Source organism: Typha angustifolia, chromosome 15 (assembly GCF_048772165.1).
Source record: "Typha angustifolia cultivar Huaian chromosome 15, ASM4877216v1, whole genome shotgun sequence".
NCBI lineage: Eukaryota > Viridiplantae > Streptophyta > Magnoliopsida > Poales > Typhaceae > Typha > Typha angustifolia.
In genome coordinates, this window is record NC_133253.1 from 5166266 (window position 1) to 5186347 (window position 20082).

The window sequence follows — 20082 nt, forward strand, 5'->3', positions numbered from 1 at the left end:
GACCGACGACCTTTCTGGTCGGGAAGCTTGTCGGAGTGTTGGGCTTCGGCTTGGTCCCGTTCCTTGGAGTGCGGCAGACCGCCCCTATGCAATCGATGTATGCAAATGCCTTAGACTTCACAAGTTATCTAGTTTGGCCTACTGTGACAACGTTGGAGTTCCCCAACTGTTGGTTGGAACTGTAACATCTTACTCTAATTAAAACAGAAGAAAAAGGAAAATCTTAGTAGGGGCTTCTGATGCTTGAATCAGATTGAAATTAGAATGAATCGAATAAATGAGTTGATTTCATAAATAGGTGATGCATGCTGCAATGTAACATACTAAACATGTCATTAGTCTCATTAGAGGGTAACTCGAAATCATCGTTCCAATATGAAGTTGAGTTGAATTAAGTATTAACCAGGTCTAATTTTATCTGGTTGCCACGTGGAAATCGAGTCCACGTCATCAATTCGGGTTCGCGCTGTTGCCGTTGCCGTTGCCAATCTCCTATTCCTCTGGGCCCACGCCATGACATTCTAAAATGGCTCAAAAATCTTTTCGCCGTCCTCCTCTCCTCTCCTCTCGTCGTTCTCCGTCTTTCACCAACGTACGTGAGCAAGAGGTGAGCATTTGGTGGATCAGGTGATAATGGAAGGGGGAGAAGAAGGTGGTGGTCGAGGTGCTGGTAATACGAGAGAGCTCGACCGGACGCCGACGTGGGCGGTCGCCTCCGTTTGCGCCGTCATCATTCTCATCTCCATATTGCTCGAGAAAGGCCTTCACCGCATCGGAAAGGTAACACTTTGAATCCATCTCATCTATCGTTTCCTCTCTGGGTCCGTTTGTTATTGGGTTTCCTGATTTTGGTTTCGACTTTCGAGAATGAAATGATTCATTGGGACCATCTAAGTTTGTTATGCTTTCTCGTAATCTCCTTTTGTTGTCTGACAAAATATTCCTTTCTCCCTCCTAATTTTGGGTTTGGAAATAGGAAATTTATATCTAGCATCACGCGTAATGTGTTTATGGCATGCATTTTATTTTTATATTGTAGCTTTTCATTTTCTGCTTAGAGTTGTATATTTTATTTACTTAAACTATTCTAATAGCAACTAATGAAATGGCATGGATTAAAAGGTGAAACATAAAATCTAATAAAAACGCTTTCTTTGTGTTTTCATGTAATGTGTTCGGCCACTCCAAATTTAAGAGCATTGATGTAATTCCCTTGCAAGGGTTTGAGGGGATATACATGCAAATATCAAATTTATACAAGCAAAAGTATTTTAATAAGACAATATAGGGTTTGAAGTAGACAGGTTGTAAAACATAATTCACTCAAAATAGTGTTGTTGAATATAACTTTTTTCTTATTATTATAGATGTTTATTGGTAATTTATGTTTTGTTGCTTTTGATCTTTATGTAGGTGGTCTTCTAGACTTCTAGTGCTTTTCTTCTATATTAGATTATTAGCTGTTGAAGTTGAATGAAAAAGGAAACTGATAGTAAGACCACTGTCTCCTTCCTGTTTCTAATCGGTTGATTTACTTGAATTCTCTCCCTCTGCCATCCTACTTTGGTTTTCTTAAGTTTGGGTTGCCCTCAATCATAATTTTCCTTTTGCATTACATGTACTAAAGTACTAGTCATGCATACTAACTACGTCCTGTCCTTTTGGAAGTTCTTCTGCTACTTGGCATGCCACGTCTTCGCATTTTGCATCTCTAATTAGTGTAATTGCAAAATCATTTTGCTGATTAGATGGAACTTGCTGCAGATATTCACCCAGAAACGCAAGAGCGCTATGTTTGAAGCTCTTGAAAAGGTTAAAGCTGGTAAGAACCAAGAATGCAGGTGTTGCGATGAACTTGAACTTTCCATGTTATGAAATTATAATGCTTTCTCTTTGCTTCCTTTAAAGCCCTATTCCGTTTATGCATAGGTTTTTCTTATAAGAGTTGTATATCTATTTGGTCTTGCCATTTTAGGAGTTATATTAAGCGCTGTGTATTTATCTTTATCTATTCTTTTGGTGCTTTGTCCAGAGTTGATGGTTCTTGGTTTTATTTCGTTGTTACTGACATTTGGTCAGAACTACATCTCGAAAATCTGCATACCCGTGGAAGCTGCAGATACTATGTTGCCCTGCCGCCTTAAGCGTGAGACAGCAGAAGCAGACAGTGATAAAAATCACCACAGGAGGCTTTTGTGGAATATGGTGATGGAATTAAGTTCACATCATAGAGCTTTAATTGAGGCTTCATCCTCTAGATGTCCTGAAGTAAGTGATTCGTAAAATGTTGTCTATATTTGAACTCTTGCTTTTCACAATTTTTGGGAAACTAAGAAAACTAGTTTCTTGTCTTCTATGATTGGTGAGAAAATGTCATAGACAAAGACACTACACTAGTACACTGTTTGAATTGTAACAGTTTGATCTTTGAAAATAAGATGGTGGATGCAATATAGAAAAATGTCATTGCATGCTATAGTCAAGGTTGTGGAGGCCATCATGCATGCACGGTTCTGTGGAATTGATTAATTTGGATGCATCTCCGAAGTAAATATTCCATCATAGAGCTCAATGTTCTTGTCTTTGCAGCCTGACATTTGAAAAGAAAAACTGCACTTTTATATGTCACCATTTTGTCATTGAATCATCATTACCTGAGATGGCTGTAAACATGATGCCCAGTCATTTTGATATACTAACATAATTGCATGTTCTCCCACCATTTGTTGTTGTTAGGGACAACTTGCAGTAAAATTTCAAGCAACAAAGATTACCAGACTTCTGAAGTTCGTTGATGCGAAAACATTTTAGTGTTCTGTTTTCTAGTTATATTGGACTTATCACTCATCTCTGAGCTAGTGCTTCGTGAAGAATCTTATTAGTTATAACACAATGTGCCTTTAGATATTATAAATATTCTTCTCACCTCGTCGTTTTCTACTGTAACAGGGAAAAGTATCACTCATTTCTCTAAATGGACTGCATCAGTTGCACATCTTCATATTTTTCTTGGCAGTCTTTCATGTAATATATAGTGCTGTTACGATGGCATTGGGAAGAGCAAAGGTGGGCATGGATTTGGAATAATGTGAATCTCATTTTCTTGTCCTTGGATGACATGATATAAGCCTCTATATTTTTTTCCTTTTCTCCATCAATTATTAATGCAGTATAACTTTATATTAAACACAACGTTCCCTGTAGATCCGCGGATGGAAGGAATGGGAAAGGGAGACATCATCTCTAGATTATGAATTCTCCACTGGTATTGATCTTGACAAATCACTTATTGCTAACTTTGCTTTCTTGAATTGTACTTTTTCAAGTAGAATTCATCACCAGAAGGTGGAAACCAGAGTCTAGTACCTTGGTTTGTTGTTTAATAGCTAAATTATGGCTTTATTGGCTTAGCCATTTGGCATACAGTTTAACAAAGGCTCTGACTTAAGAGGGTATGGCTTAATTCTCTGAGAACTTTTGTTTCTTGCTACTCATTACTAGGATTTTCACTTGCTGTCAATGAGACTGACTCCTCTACTTTCGCTAGCTAACACTTTCCCTGATCTTTGTTGTGGATACTGTATACTATACGTAAAAAGCCAATGAGCATTAAGCTATTATTGTCTATGGCAGTGAATCTTTCAAGTATTAGATAAGACTGTATCTTTCTCATTGCTCATACGATCCTCTATCCTCAATTGTCATTTTAGAGCTTATGACTACCGCCAAAAAGCACTTCGCAAACTATAGTCCAAGTTACCATGTTAGCTGAGTGGTTAGGGTTAAAAATTCACTTACTCACCATGTTATAGGGCTAAGAATTTGCCCATTCACCATGTTGTTTGTGTGTAGTTAGTTCTACCTTTGTCTTTTTCTGTTTTTGTTTTCTAGCTTGGAGCTTCTAGCATCCTCAGTATTACTTCACCATCTTTTGGCTCACCAATTTTTTGTTGTGTTTACCTTGCAGATCCTTCAAGATTCAGATTTACTCACGAGACATCGTTTGTTAGACAACATACAGGATTTTGGAATAGGATCCCACTCTCGTTTTATGCCGTAAGATAGTTGCTAACTCAGATGCTTTAGAATAGAAGAACATATGCATTGCTTTTAGTTACTACTGTCTAAGCTACTTAAATCATCAACATGACCACCTTTACTCATGAGACATTGTTTGTTAGACAACACGGGATTCTGGAATAGGATCTTATTGAGTTTAAAAGTCTATCTTCACTTTATTCATTGACCTAATGACTGGCTTATATAGCCTACAAGCATATGAGGGTCTATTTTCAGATAGGCCCCTATAAAACCAATGATCTCAACTCTCCCTCTCAAGATGGGCGACATATATCCACTAAGCCCATCTTATCACATTCTCTCATTAGGTCCAATGAATTGAGCCCTTTCGTCAGACAATCTGCAGTTTGATCTTTAGTTGAGACATGGTCTAGTACCAGGAGTCCACTGTTCAACTTCTCTTTGATGAAGAACCGATCAATTTCAATATGCTTGGTTCTGTCATGCTGCATCGGGTTGTTGGCGATGCTTATGGCTGACTTGTTGTCGCACCACAACTTCATTCTGGCCCTTTAATCCAACCTCAATTCCAATAATATACCTTTTAGCCACATCAACTCTACGACTCCTAAAGCCATGGCTCTGTACTATGCTTCTGCAATTGATCTTGCCACCACGGACTGCTTCTTGCTCTTCCAAGAGACCAAGTTGCCTCCTACAAAAATACAGTACCCTGAGGTGGATCTCCTATCATCGACACAGCTAACCCAATCAGAGTCACAAGTAGCCTTCAATGCTCACATGACCATTCTTCTTGAAAATCAGTCCCTTTCCAGGAGCACTCTTTAGATACCTCAGGATCTGATATACTGCATCCATATGACCTTTCCGTGGGTTATGCATATAGCGACTCACTACACTTACCGCAAATGAGATATCAGGACGAGTGACTCAAATAGATCAACCTGCCCACCAGTCTCTGATATCTCTCGTGATCAATTGGTTCTCCGGCCTCTGCACTAAGTTTGAATCTTTGGTCGATCGGTGTAACCGCAAGTTTACACCCCAACATTTCTGTTTCAGTAAGAAGATCAAGTGTATACTTCCTTTGGGAGAGAACAATCCCCTTTGCTCCTCGAGCTATCTCGATCCCAAGGAAGTATCGAAGCATACCAAGATCCTTTACCTCGAACTCTTTGCCTAGTCTCACCTTGAGTTGGTTAATCTCCCTCTCATCGTCCCCTGTGACGATCATATCATCCACATAGACTGCAAGTATAGTAATGTGACCCCTGTTTCGTCGAAAGAATACGGTGTGGTCGGCATTGATTTGTTGGTACCCCATACCTATCATAGCTCTCTTGAATCTGTCAAACCAAAGCTTGTGGAGACTGCTTTAGCCCATAGAGGGACTTTTTCAACCTGCAGACCTTGCCCACCGTCTTGTCTGTGCAACATTCTGGTGGTATATCCATATACACCTCTTCCATTAGGTCCCCATGAAGAAACACATTCTTTACATCCAGTTGGTGTTATTGCCTCCTACCATTCACTACTAATGAGATCAATGTCCGAACGGTGCTCATCTTCGCTACAGGTACAAAGGTCTCATCATAGTTGATCATAGGTCTGACTGTACCCTTTTGCCACCAAGCGTGCCTTGTAGCGCTCAACCTGTCCGTCTGGATTCTGCTTCACAGTGAACACCCACTTGCATCCAACTGTCTTTTTTCTAGATGATAGTGACACCAACTCCCATGTGCTGTTTTTGTTAAGAGCCCTTAGTTCCTCATGCATGGCTGTCTTCCACTTTGGGTCTCCTTTTGCTACGTGCCAACACTTGGGAATAGAGACAATGTCCAATGATGTAATAAATGCTCCGTATGTGGATGAGAGGTTAGAATAATGTTCGAAATGATTAGGAGGGTTTCCCACATTGCTGCGAGAGGTCCTCCTTAATGTCACGGGAAGAGAAGAGAGAGGAATCATATCACCTAAATTTGTGATGGATGGTGCAGGTGTCTCAGGAGTTGGAGGAGACCAGGACGAAAGACTTGGCACGAGCAGTACTATAGGCATAGGCTCATTCACCTTTCTCCTTCTCTCGTACACTCTTAACTCCCCCTGGGCCTGATTCTCTCCTCCTCCTGTCACCTCTACTTCCAACTCATCTTCACCCACTTCTTTTCCCACAACAGGACCTGATATCATCTCGAATCGGCCTTTCTCCTTCATTTCTCTCCCTATCTCGCCCAATTTCTCCATTATCTGGCGAGTCACCAAAGGGTGAGGCCACTCTCGAGGGATAGTACACCTCAAACTTACGAAAGGTCACATCTATACTCACAAACAATTGCCTCTCTCCTGGGCTCTAACACGCATACCCCTTTTGAGTGACAGAGTAGCCTACAACACTTGACTACCTTAGGATCCAGCTTTCCTACTGTTGGTTTGTTTTCTCTCACAAAGCATACACAACCAAACAATTCCAAGGGGAGAACTCCATTATCACCCTTCAACATCTCATAGGGGGAATTCCAATCTAATATCCTCGAGGGCATCCTATTGATCAACTGAGCAGCTGTTAAGACTGCTTGCCCTCACAGGTAGTTTGGGACATTCATTGATATCATCAGGCATGGAGCTACCTTTAACAGGTGTCTATTCTTCCGTTCTGCTACCCTATTCTGTGCCGGTGTATATGGGCAAGTAGTCTGATGTTGTATCCCTTGTGTAGATAAGTACTCCTCAAATGCCCTGTAGGTATACTCTATTCCATTGTTGGATCTTAGTACCTTAACCACTGCACTATGTTGGATCTATACTGCCTTATGAAAGTCTTTGAAACATGCAAGTATATCGCTCTTGTTCTTTATCAAATATAGCCAAGTAACTCGAGAAAAGCAATCAATGAAGGTCACGAAATATCTATAACCATTAATTGTATTTGTCGGACAAGGCCCCCATACATCAGAGCGAATAAGATCAAACACCTCAAAACTCCTATTCCTAGAGCTATGATAAGAGCTTCTGATATGTTTTCCTAACTCACACGCATCACAAACTACCTTTTCTTTATTTGCCCTTTCATACAATGAAGGGTACAACAGACTCAAAACAGAAAAGAAAATATGACCCATACGCCGATGATGCTGAAGAAAAATCTCCTCCACAGTCATCCTAGAACCTCCTACTCTAGCCCCCTCTACCACAGATGTCAGTGTTGAATCCAAACCTCCTCTGTCCATGTACCACAATCCTCTATGCCACGTGCCAGTCTCAAGTCTCTGGCCCGTCTCTTTCTCCGTCAAGATCACCTTAGGAATATCAAAGGAAATAACATAATTTAGTTGGAGGATAATAGCACTGATAGACAAAAGATTTACTAGAAATGAGGGAGCATGCAATACATTGGACAAGGTCACTAAATTGGTACATTTAATAATACCCTTACCAACCACTAGCTGGGTTGTACCATCTGGGGTCTGAATGCTCTCTAGAGAGGTCAAGTGAGTGTAAGAGGTGAACTCACTAGAGGCTCCTATCATATGTCTAGATGCACCAAAATCTATGATCCAATCTAGTAATCTCGTGGGAGGTATAGAGGCAAGAGCATGTGCAATACCTATGGTAGAATGAGCAAAGGTAGCAAGGTTAACCCTAGGGTCAGATGTAGTTGTCTCCTCCCTTTCTCCACCTCTTGCCATTCTTTGCTTCCTCTTGAGCATCTCGAGCAACTCATGCTACTCCTTAGTGAAGCCTGTCTCCTCCTTAACATGTAGGTCTACCATCAGATGTACCTGGTAGCCCCCACCTTTGCCTCCTCTACGCCCTCCACGTCCACGACCACGACCTCCAGGCTGCCCTCTCCAACCTCTCTCTCTCCCCTGGTGGCTTCGGACATGCCTTGCTCAGGTGTCCCACTTCTCCGTAGTTGTAGCATTTACGGGTCTCCCCCTATGCACCTATCATGCCTGAGCTCACGATAGCTAATGCTGATCGAGCACCTGGAAGTCCACCTGGCTCAGAGTGCAGCCTCATGCGACTCTCCTCCTGTATCATCGCAGAGATGACCTCATCTAGTGAAGGGATCTTTGTCTGAGCTAGAAGGACTGATCTCCTCTGATCAAAGGCCGGATTCATATGAGCCAAGAACTGCATAGGCCTCATTTTTGCATTGAACTCCCTGCTCTTGCATTCTGGATCACTACAGCTCGACACAAGTGAAAAATGATCAAGATCTTGCCGCTACTGCTCCAGCTCTATTGAGTACTCTTGAATAGATCTATCATCTTATACCACTGCTTCTATGTCTCGTTGGATCTAGAACACCCTTATGTGGTTCTCGACCCCAGCATAAATCCTCTTCAGCTTCGCCCAGATAACCATTATCTATCGAATGCCATCCACTAATAAAGCAATCTTTGGAACCATTGAGTTCAATAACCAAGTATAAAGCAAGGCGTGTGTGGTCCTCCACTCATCTGCCTCAGCATTGTCACTTTGACTCCTGTCAGGTATTCATATAGTATCTTCCCTACTAGGGCAGCCTCGATCCAACATGACTAACTCAAGTATGTAGCTGGTCCATCAAGTTTTAGATCCACTGGAGGAAGATTTAGCCTCATAGGATGAGGATGTGTCAGTATCGACCCCTCACCTTGCCGACGTAACACCAGAAGCAAGGTCTTGAGCTCAGTCTCACTCAACTTCTTCATAATATCTTCCATCGATCAATCTCAATGATCCAAATCTAGATCACACAGATCATGCACAATACCAACTTCTTGTAATGACCGGGTACAAGAATAGTTCTCCAAATCAAGACCATTTCCGGAGTCCAGCTTCATCCTATTCTTTCCATCATCCTCCTCCATTGCTACTTTATCTTTCTTCTTAGACGTCAGAGAGAAAGCTCATTAAAACATACAAGGACAAACCAGTGCTTTCATGGCCGCAACATGATTTTAATAGGGTAAGAAAGCTATCGGCGTCCACCTTGGCCTTGGCTGCAAAGATCAAAGAAAAGTGATCCTGCTCACTGGAAGAAGATAAGCAGCCGTCAGGCTGGAAGGGAGATCAGCAGCCAGTGGGAACCCCCGACGACGATGCCAGAAGGATCCATAGTCGTCGGGAAGTATGTACGGCCGACAGAGGAGCGGAGACGGCCAGTCGTCGTCAGGAAACCTCTCTCCTATGCACCGGAGATCGACGTCGATGGGGTTTGGAGTCCGGCAGATGTTTTTGCTCGTGGCTGACCCACCCGGTGCTTTGATACCATATTGAGTTTAAAAGTCCAGCTTCACTTTATTCATTGACCTAATGACTGGCTTATATAGCCTACAAGCATATGAGGGCCTACTTTCAGATATGCCCCTATACAACCAATAATCTCAATAGATCTATAGATTATTTAGGTCAAATTCTCTTCTTCTTTATTGCTTAATTGGTTTATATAGTGGTACACATCTTTCAAATAGCCCCTTGGTGTATTACATAATTGCATTAATCTTACTCTCAACACTCCCCCTCAAAGATAGGCGAAAGATATTAACCAAGCCTATCTCATCACATAATCTAGAAATGCCTAATAAGTAAGACCCTTGGTGAGGCAATCCGCCACTTGATATTCAGTCGGAACATGACTTAGCTTCAGTAGTCCTCTATCCAGCTTCTCCTTGATAAAAAAACCTATCAATCTCAATGTGTTTGGTTCTACCATGCTACACTGGGTTGTTGGCAATGCTAATGGCTGACTTGTTATCACACAAGAGCCTCATGTGAGTACCTTGGTCTATCTTCAACTCTACCAGGAGAGCCTTCAACCAAAACAATTCGGAGGCTCCCAGCACCATTGCTCTATACTTGGCTTTGGCTGTAGGCCATGCTACTACTGATTGCCTGAGGTTGACCTTCTATGATCGGTGCAGCATGCCTAATCAGAATCACTATAAGCTTCAATGCCTAAGTGACCATTGTTTCTGAACAACTCTTTTTCTGGAAAACCCTTCAAATATCTTAGGATATGGTAAATTGCATCCATATGGCTCGAATTAGGATTTACCTTAGAGACTTATAGGACTTAATTGAACTTGTCTTAGTGGCTTATGTGACTTCATTGAACTTGCCTTAGTATTTATATGACTTACTTGCCTTAAGGGCTTACATAAGAAATAAACACGAATTAATTAAAAGATAAATAGACTCGATTCATCGAGCCTAATATTCTCATGATGCAATCTGATCTGATCCGATTTGCATCAAACTCTCAACAATTGCATTAATCTAACTCTCAACAGGATCCCACTCTCGTTTTATGCCCTAAGACAGTTGCTAACTCAGATGCTTCAGAATAAAAGAATATATGCACTGCTTTTAGATACTACTGTCTAAGCTACCTAAATCATCAGTATGGCCACCTTTACTAATGTTGATTAAATCCACTATAATCACACCATACTATAGTGGTTCACACTTCGAAAGTCACTTCAATGTAAATATACTCTCTTCTTGTAAACTTTGCGTCTTTTAATTAATCAATAGAGATACTTTTGTTGTACTTGAATTAATGTCTGAAAAGTGTTGTCCATCGGATTCATATGCACTTCTTTTGCACTGAAATGTATTTTCTTTTCAGATTGGCTGTGATGAAGTTATAACTGTTGTGTTTTACACTTTTATTTGAAGTCAATGTTTACACCAATCATGCTTATTTTGTTGTTCAGATTCTATTTTAGTTCTTTTGGAAGCCTTAAGATTATGGATTTGATGAATTTTAATTTCATCTCTTGCAGGTTAGTTTCTTCAGGCAATTTTTCAGATCTGTTCGTAAGGCTGATTACTTGGCTCTGCGTCACGGTTTCATCACTGTGAGTATTGTCAACTTAGAAACAAAACTTTGAAATGGCGAGTGAGGTAAATTATGTTGATTGTCTTGTTCTTGTAGGTCCATTTAGCTCCTGGTAGTAAATTTGATTTTCAAAAATACATAAAAAGGTCACTTGAGGATGACTTCAAGATCATCGTGGGAATCAGGTAGATGAAATTCTCTTCATTTCTTGTTAACTTAGATGTTATATTAACTAACAAAAAATTTAGCCTTGAAGATACGAAGAGGCTATTCTATTTATTCCTTTATCTTCCATTCTGTGGCCTTCAGCTACAATAATAAGTAAAGTGGTTGATGTATCATACAACTTTAGATGCAAATTCTATGTGCAGCTAAATTCTATGATGCAAAATTTATTCTAATTGAGTATTGTGTTTTTAAATTGACAAGAAATACAAATAGATCATTTCTCTAGACTTGGTTCCATGTTTTAATTTTACTCTTACCTGTGGGACTTGGATTATGTTACTTCTTCTTAATGCATTAAGTTCCAAGAGAATTATTCTTTTCTATGTTTGAAGCTAAGCATTTGTCTGGTAGGTGTAATGATACAGAAAAATACAGTACCTTCTCTTCTGTTTCCTGTTGAGCTATGTTTATACAATATTAAGACACTTCTTGTTTATTTGACTGTTCTTTTACTTTCAACAGAATAAATTTTCTGATAACATGTCATTTTGCTCAATCAAAGTTCTGTTTACAGTTTCATTTTCCTATTATACCCTGATCTTTATTTGATATTAATTTGTCACTCAACATTTGCTTGTTCTGTTTTGCTTGGCAGTCCTATTTTATGGGCTTCTGCTGTAATTTTTTTGCTTCTCAATGTTAAGGGTGAGACCTACTTAGACAACAATTCTCAAAATGAAATAGGACCAGAAGCTCTACTGTTTCTCATTAACAACTATTGTCCTTTCAGGATGGCAGACATTGTTCTGGATATCAGTTATGCCCCTGATTGTAAGGATCCCTCAGTAGTTAGGCGCTTATCTCTTTTTTCTTTTTCTTTTTGCCCTCAATCTGTTTCTTATCCTCTGGTTGTCTATGCAGATAATCTTGGCAGTTGGGACAAAGCTGCAGGCTATCATCTCGACGATGGCCCTTGAAATCAAGGAAAGACATGCAGTTATTCAAGGAATTCCTCTTGTGCAACTCAGTGACAATCACTTCTGGTTCGAACGTCCTCAGTTTGTTCTGTTTCTGATTCATTTCATATTATTTCAGGTATTTTTTTCCTCTTTATTACGGACTAAGTGGAAAGATAAGCTGCTCATCTTGTTGTCTCAGTTCATCTTAACTCTTTCTCTTGTTTGCCAGAACATTTTCAGTATACTACTAATAAATACAATGGTCTTTACAATGTCTAGGTAAGTTAGAGACATGCACATTTGTTGGTTCTTTGTTGGAACTTGGAACTTTATTTAAATGTGTAGATTTAAAAAAAGGGACTTGTTTTGTAGGAATTATATCTTCTGCTTATGATTTATGAATCATTAGGACTAGCTGCAATTTTTATTTCTAGATGTACAAAATAAAGGAAATTGCCTTATTTCCCTGGAAATAAAGGATCCTACAGCCCCTACTGAATGTGGCCATCTAATGTGATAGGTATAAAAGACTAAAAGAGTAAATCTGGCACCTATTGCTGCTTTTCCACCCCTCCCACATTAATGTGTCAGTATGATTGAGGTAATAGAAAGCAGTGCTTCAAGATCAATTTCCTACATGCCTATGCAAAGGGAGAGAAGGGCATAAGGAAATTTTAACACAAAAAAAGAGAGAGAACAGATTGAGTCAACTTCTGAGAATCAGCATCTTACTTATTAGTAAAATTATCCCTTTGAATAATGCATCTTTTTCACATTCGCAGCAAAGCAACCTCTTCAAATTTAGCCTCCTCACTTACAGTATCAGATGCTGTACAGTAGGAAAGAGTTGGAGGATAGTAGGTTGAAGTACAAAAGGATATAAGGCAGTCATGTCAAACTTCCAAAATGGAAGCTTTACAATCGAAAGCATTGGTCCTAGCTTGACCTTGATAATGAAGCAGGAATTTAACTAGAATTTCTAACAAAGATGAAGCTGGAACTTCAGTTTAACTGAAGGTCCCTTGCTTGGATTTTCAATATTTAGCTGCAATCAGCTGTCTCAATCTTAGTTGTGTTTAGTAGCTAAATTAATGGCTAAATTAAGTTCAAAATTGGTCATCCTTTCTATTTAGCAGCTAACTTAAAGAAATCTCATTGATAGTATTAACTATTTGGCTAATCCTGAAACCTCTAATATTATACTACATTCTTTTCATCACGATACTAGGTCATCTGACTATCATCGAATGGCAAAAACTGTATACCATGATGATGTCGCAGAGTAGAGACATCAATGCAGCACGAGCAAGGGAGTAGTGTAAAATAAATGGGTATATCAACACATTCCGACACCGCAGGTTCAAATTATATCTTCATGGAACAAGTTATAGATATCCAATAGGAAGTGAAATATCATGTCTAGAAGATTTTTTTTATTCTTATGATTAGTTTCCAGGAGGCAGTTTTCTGGAATTCCCAAACTTTCTTCAAACCTTTTAGGCAGCTTTATGAGACAAGCCTTATGTTCCACAAAAGAAACTGGTTGGTCCAGCATGGCCTAGAGCTAATGGAAATACCCTTTCAGATGTTCACTATTCAGTTTGAGCTTACCTGATTAAGTATTTGGAATAGATTAGGGCCAAAATAACCCATCAAGATGCATCATTCTATTCTAGAACTCGAGTCTTGGTTGGTTCATTTACTGTTTTTATTTCTTTTATATTTTGTCCAACTATTTTTCAAACTAGATGATTTTCATTGAAAGTGACAGACAATTTACAGTTATTTCATCTGGCATTGGCAAGTTGTGCCTAGATAGAAATTGGGTTTTCAAGCTTGATATATTCTCAACTAAATGAGGAAAATGATGAAATTCGTAAAGTGGTTTATTACATCTGTAAAACATAGATGAGATTTTGCTTAGTTGTAATTTAGTATTTCTATGTTCTCCAGAAATCACTCTGGCATATTCCTTGTTTGACAAGCACACAAAATTGCCTAAAAAGATGCCTTGTAAAGGGTTGCATGGAGCACCTTTACATAAATTTTATTTTAAGAAGCATTTTTTATACATTTTATGATAATTTTCTCTGTACATTTCAAGAGTTGTTTCAAGATCATTTGTGCTTATATTTTTGCAGAATGCGTTTCAGATAATATACTTTGTCTGGATATGGGTAATTTTATTCTCCTTTCATGCTTGTTTCTCTGTTAGATGCATTATTTTTTTGTATCGTGATCATAATATTCATATTCTCCCTCAAATTTTCCTTCAACAGTATGAGTTTGGATTGAAGTCATGCTTTCACGAGAATCTTCAGCTTATTATTGTGAGAGTCTGTCTTGGGTAAGTGTTAAATATTCCTGATTAGATATTAAATAAATGAACATACATTTCCTTACTACATATTAAATAAACTTACCCATTGATATTTTTGCAACGAAGATAGAAGTTCTTAATACAGGATAGTGGGCCTCAGTATGTGTCATTGCTCAGATATAATGGTGTATATGGAAATGCTAGTGATTTATTATCTAAAATAGATCACATATTTTGAGACAATCATGGGAGGTATTCTATTTTTTATTTTTATTTTTGTGTCCTATTTGATGGGAAATGTACACCAAGAAGTCTTAATAAAGTTCTTTCTTAGATTCTAGGGAAATTTATCAAAAACATCCTACCTTTTGCTTTTACTATCGTTTGCACTCTACCATATTAATATTTATCATCCGACCTCTACAATTTTGCATAAAATGCCTCAAAAATGTCATGACCCTAAAATAGGAATCATGACCGGCCATCTATCTCAATATGCTTGAGATGCACGAAGCCTTATTAATACTCTCTACGTGTACGATGGCAAAATAAATAAATAAAATGAGAATGTGCTTTATTAAATTTTATAATTGCAATAAAAATAAAACAATGTTAATGTTTTTGAGTCTCTAAACTAAATAAATAAAACTTCTAATCTAAAGCATAAAATCTAAAAGAGCGGAAAGGTAAATAGGTGAATCCTAAGTGGAGGTGGAATCCGGGTACATCTCGCTCAGTCGCCCCGCTGACTATTACCTGAAATAAATAAACAAATACAAAAAACAATAGAACCCATGAGCCAACAACTATAGCTCAGTGAGTGGAATCCACTCGAAAATCAAATAAATTTTAAATCATATTAATGCTGAATAAATTAAACTAAAAGCAACAATATCCATAACAATATGCAATATGCATGCTCTCTAAATAATAACAATGATAACAATAGAGAGATGTCACAACTTGTAACCTTGCACGTTTTCAACATATTAACATCTTTTGATATTTATACTGTCATATGTCTCAATGGGTCTAAACCCTATGGATCCACATCAACTAGAAGTCACCTCGAGATGACGCTCGGGACTTTTCTTCATAGTTGATCCGGTTAGGATCATAAGAGGGTATCACCCTGTGATTAACACACTCTGTCTTTTTCTCTAACCGTTGAGAGAAGTTAGAGTCACCTAGGAAATTTTTTCATTCATCCTAGGACTGTTCCCTAACCCCGCCAGAGTCATCTAAGAAAGTCACCGCAGTGATCTAATTTAGGATTTTCCCCTGAACTTCCAGATATACTTGAGTCACCACGGAAAATTGCAAACGATTTATACCGGGACTGTTCTCTAAGTCGTATCAATACTAGTCTCATTTTTTCTTTTCACAAATTTCAATATTTGCACGAAGTATGATGATGCACTGAATATAATAATTAAATGCACACAGAAAATAAAACAATTAAATTTTTGCACGTACGGATAAAATAAATAGATTCGCACACAGAAATTGCAACAATTTAATTTTTACACATAAAGGTGAAATAAATAAATTACACAGAAAATTTACATGGTCTAACAAAGATACGAAATACAATAAAATAAACATGTGAGTGAACCCACTCACCTGAGTCTAGGCAAAACAATCGAAATCTCAAATCTCTAGCTCACGTACTAAAAATTACCACCTTAAATAATAAATAATAATCAAAATTTTAATTTGAATAATAACACTATTTTTAAAATTTAAAAACCATAAATTACTAAAATGGGTTTAAATTCACCCATTGGATTGGGCTGGGCTAATGCTGGCCCGGCCCATTCTAGAAAATGAGCTAATTTGGCCTAGCCAAAATAATGGATTGGGCTACGGGTCAACCCGCAGCCCATCCCAAAACTAACTAGTTCGGGTCGGGTCTGTGGATCCGAAATCCAAACCCGATCCGAACCCAAACTTAATTAAAATGAGGTTGGCTCGGGTTAAACCCGAGCCCAGCCAACCCCTTTTCTCCTTTCTCGCGACCAACGCGAGAAGAGGACTGAGGGAGAAGGTGACCGCTGGCGACCCCTTCACGATCACCTTCAACCTCTTCTCTCCCTCTCTCTCTCTCTTTTTCTGTTGTTCTCACGAGGTGGAGGAGGACCCACCACCGACGACTGACGTCGGGGCCAACGTCAACTGGAGCCACGAGGGCTCATTCAGAAGACATCCATGACACAAGGCTAACGACTTGGAGCTCTCGAGCACGAGCAGCAGCAGCCCGAAGCTGCCGGCCGACGAGAGTTGCCGGCGAAGCCAAAATCCCCAATTTAGGTATTTTCGCTAAACTCTATTAAACTTTAATTAAAATTTATGGGTGGGAGAGGGCTTATCAACGAGTCGCGTGGTGGTCTCTGATGGCTCCGGCGGCGCACCAGTGGGCCGATCCCACAGCGACGACTCTGACGGTGAGGAAGAAGAAAGCGAAAGGGGGGAGGAAGAAGAGAGAGAAGATGGCTAAGATGGTTAAGCAGAGAGAGAGAGAAGAGATTAGGGTTTTAATTTATAGATTAGAAGAGAAATCTAGACCTAATCCGATCCGGATTAGGCGTGATTTATCTCTCTGCGCCTCGTTGCGTGCTGGAGAGGGAGAGGGGAGGGGCTGCACGTGCACCCTCCTCTCTCAACCCCTATTTTTATTTTTATTTTTATTTTATTTATTTTTTGTTTCTACTTTTGACAAAAAACAATTTGTCCTTAGTGTTGTTCAGCTACCAAATTAATAAGTTAAGATAAACATAGATGCAAAATGACCCCAGTATCTTAGACTAAATGTTTTTTTACCAAATGAATGAGTTTAGATAAATATAGATGTAAAATGATCTTAAAATCTTTGACTAAATTTTTTTAAGGTACTGTAAGGAAATGAAAAATTAGATTCTAAAGTCAAATGAGGGGTATTTTATTTTCAAAAGTAATGAAATTTTTTTTATTATGTTGGTTACTGCTAGAGTAAAATTAACCCGGAGCGTTTTTGAGGCATTAAAAGCAAAATGCAAAGGTTGAATTATAAAATCCCATGCAGTAAGATGTAAACGATAAAAAAACAAAAGGCCAGGCACTTTTAATAATTTTTCCTAGGTTCTATTAGAAATCATCACTAGAACTTCTGCTGCATGTTCATAAGGGTTCTGTTTTTATTTGGTAGGGATTCATTAAATTTATTTAGTTACATGTTCTAAATCCCAAGAAAGTGGATTGGTACTCATCTCGAGTTTCTACATGTTGACTTTTGGGCTTCATTTTTCTGCCAACTTATGTCTGTTCTTATTGAACTTTGTGCAGCGTGGGAGTTCAATTTTTGTGCAGCTATATCACACTTCCTCTTTATGCACTTGTATCTCAGGTACTTATTTGTTGTCAATAATCCTTGGGCCTCAGGTGAGCCTATAAATTAGTCAAATGTTACATCTTGACACTGCGCCACTAGCATGCTGCTCAATGCCGAAACCTAGTAGATATTCATGAAGTCATATGTTCTTTCTAATAGGACTCTGTAGTTGGCTAGAAACAGGCCTAAGATTCAGGAAAAAGCCACTCATTTCTCATCTTCATCTCCTAGGATTCTTGAAGGCTCTTCTGCTGCATTTCAATTGTTACTCCTCAGGTTCCATCTTTTTTATATCAAAATTCTTCTTATAGCTCTGAGCCTCTGATATCTCTTCAGGCACATGCTTTAGTATGTACCTAAAGGCCTTGTTCCCTTTGAATGCTAGCCCAGTCATCTTTTTCTTAATTAACTATTGATGAGACTAGATTAGTAAGAGTGTAAAATACTCCAGATGCATTTCAGGGAACATATATAGCATTATGTCCATAATAAACTTCAACTGAGTTGCATGCGTGATGAGAAAGTTGTTTGTAACTCATAGAAACTTTATATTATTATATCTGAACATTTCCATGACCAGAATTTCTAGAATTGTAATGTGGAATATTGTGCCTTTTCCTGATTCAGATGGGCTCACATATGAAGAGATCAATCTTTGATGAGCAAACGTCCAAAGCTATCAAGAAATGGCACCAGGCTGTGAAGAAAAAGAACCCGAAGGGTTCAGTAAATTCTCCATCATCCAGGTCCCCAGCTACAAGTCCAAAAGAAAGTCCAAATAAGTCTCCTGTTCACCAGCTCAATCGCTTCAAATCTATCGGGCACTCGGGCATAGCGCCATCACCTTCAAGGAGGAGGCATCACTCAGACCAAGACATACCAGATACTGACTCTGAAGTAGCATCAATCCCCATTAATCAGACTGACCTGTTAACTGGATCAATTGAACTCCAGCAGCATGTATCAGACCACAATAAGGAAGACCAGTTCACACTTATAAAGCTTTCAGATCCATGACAGTGCACTTAGGTAATAGAGAAAGATGACACTTTCTCGGCCGTCATATATACATTTTGTTCTTGTCATCCATGAAGTCTGGTGCTTAGAGAGAATTGAATTAACTCCAAAAGATCGTTCTGTAATTAATCTTTTCTTCTTTTTAATATAGCAATAAAGATTTAAAGGATATGAATCCAGAAAATGTCCTCATAAGACCAGATTACATTTAAGAAAAGAAACAAACAAAGCAGCAAACAAGTTGATCGTTTGCAGGAATCATCAGAAACCTGACTCGTTCAAGGAAGATATTCATGAATGTCAAAGGTAAAGTATTCCGAACCCAGCCATGGGATTGTTGATCTTGTTGCAATGACAGAAACAGCTTGAAAGTTGCACCCTAATTTGTCAATCGGGTTCTGTTTAATGTATCTAGAGTTTAGGTAACTAAAGGTTCATTTTGCATCTATCATATCTTGGTCATCATCAGCTGATTTGTCCTAATATCTTGATTCATATTCCTTTTCTTCTGTTTATTAATATCCAAAAGAAACTCCACTTTGAGACTTGGAATTCTGAAGAGTTTCAAATAAAGTTTTTATATATCCTAACCATTGGATTTTGCAAATAAGCTCAAAGATATGCTACACAAGTGCATTTCAGGTATTCAGCCCTTGTTGTTTGAAGAATTAAAGGAAATGGACTAGATGCTTGCTCAGAATTAGCCAATGAAGAATGCTATGAGTAGAAATGTTTCTTAAAAATGAATTTATCAGCAGTCACTTTTGCTTGAGATACATAGTTCATATGATGCCTATGTAAACACTGGGCAGAAAGGTAGTTGGAAACACTCCGATTCAATTAGTTAACTCAGCTAAGATTTTGTTATAAACTCAGATGTCTATAAAACTTGATGCACAGATATTTTAAACTAGCCATGTCAAGTGACAGGTTTTTATAGTTTAATTGCTGATATAGCTTTTAATTCTATTAGCATTACTCTGTTCATTTCCGAAAGCCTTAATAGATAAACGATATATGGTGTATTGTTTTTAATTTCCCACAATTCTATTTTCAAAGGTGGGATAAAGGGGGGGGGGGGGAGAGAGAGTATTTTAGTTAAAAAGATAAAATATCCTAAGCATATAACTAGTCTCATGAATGGTATCTCAGCGAGTCTTCTAAACTTGTTTAGGAACTCTTAAACTGATTTAGTAATTAAACGTCTTTTTATTTTTTTCATATCTAATTAAGTTTACTCTTTAAAAAATTAAGACTAAAAAATAAGACTAACTAAGATGAGTTTTTCCGTGATAAAAATAAAACATAAATATTTATTCGCATAAATGACACTTACTTTCCTATCTTTATAGCCGGTGAGATCTGTCAAAAAAAATTAAAA

At 38.5% G+C, this 20082-nt stretch overlaps 1 protein-coding gene across 1 annotated transcript; it reads left to right on the top strand.

The window, feature by feature from the left end:
- The first annotated feature begins 527 nt into the window (after positions 1 to 527).
- Positions 528 to 18870, top strand: LOC140778574 (MLO-like protein 9). Its single transcript, XM_073123366.1, has 15 exons — positions 528 to 780; positions 1765 to 1822; positions 2033 to 2268; positions 2950 to 3066; positions 3205 to 3265; positions 3968 to 4056; positions 10815 to 10889; positions 10967 to 11055; positions 11694 to 11743; positions 11829 to 11869; positions 11960 to 12133; positions 14139 to 14174; positions 14277 to 14344; positions 17639 to 17699; positions 18312 to 18870. Exons 1-15 carry the CDS (start codon positions 634 to 636, stop codon positions 18699 to 18701), a joined length of 1692 nt encoding a protein of 563 aa, XP_072979467.1. The 5' UTR covers positions 528 to 633; the 3' UTR covers positions 18702 to 18870.
- Positions 18871 to 20082: the final 1212 nt, after the last annotated feature.

Bases quoted from the DNA above. Each gene is read 5' to 3' on its own strand.
- LOC140778574 (XM_073123366.1), top strand. From the start codon at position 634: ATGGAAGGGGGAGAAGAAGGTGGTGGTCGAGGTGCTGGTAATACGAGA. The intron at 3,067-3,204 runs GTGGGCATGGAT...CGTTCCCTGTAG, and splicing joins TGGCATTGGGAAGAGCAAAG to ATCCGCGGATGGAAGGAATG. The intron at 12,134-14,138 runs GTATTTTTTTCC...ATATTTTTGCAG, and splicing joins TTCATTTCATATTATTTCAG to AATGCGTTTCAGATAATATA.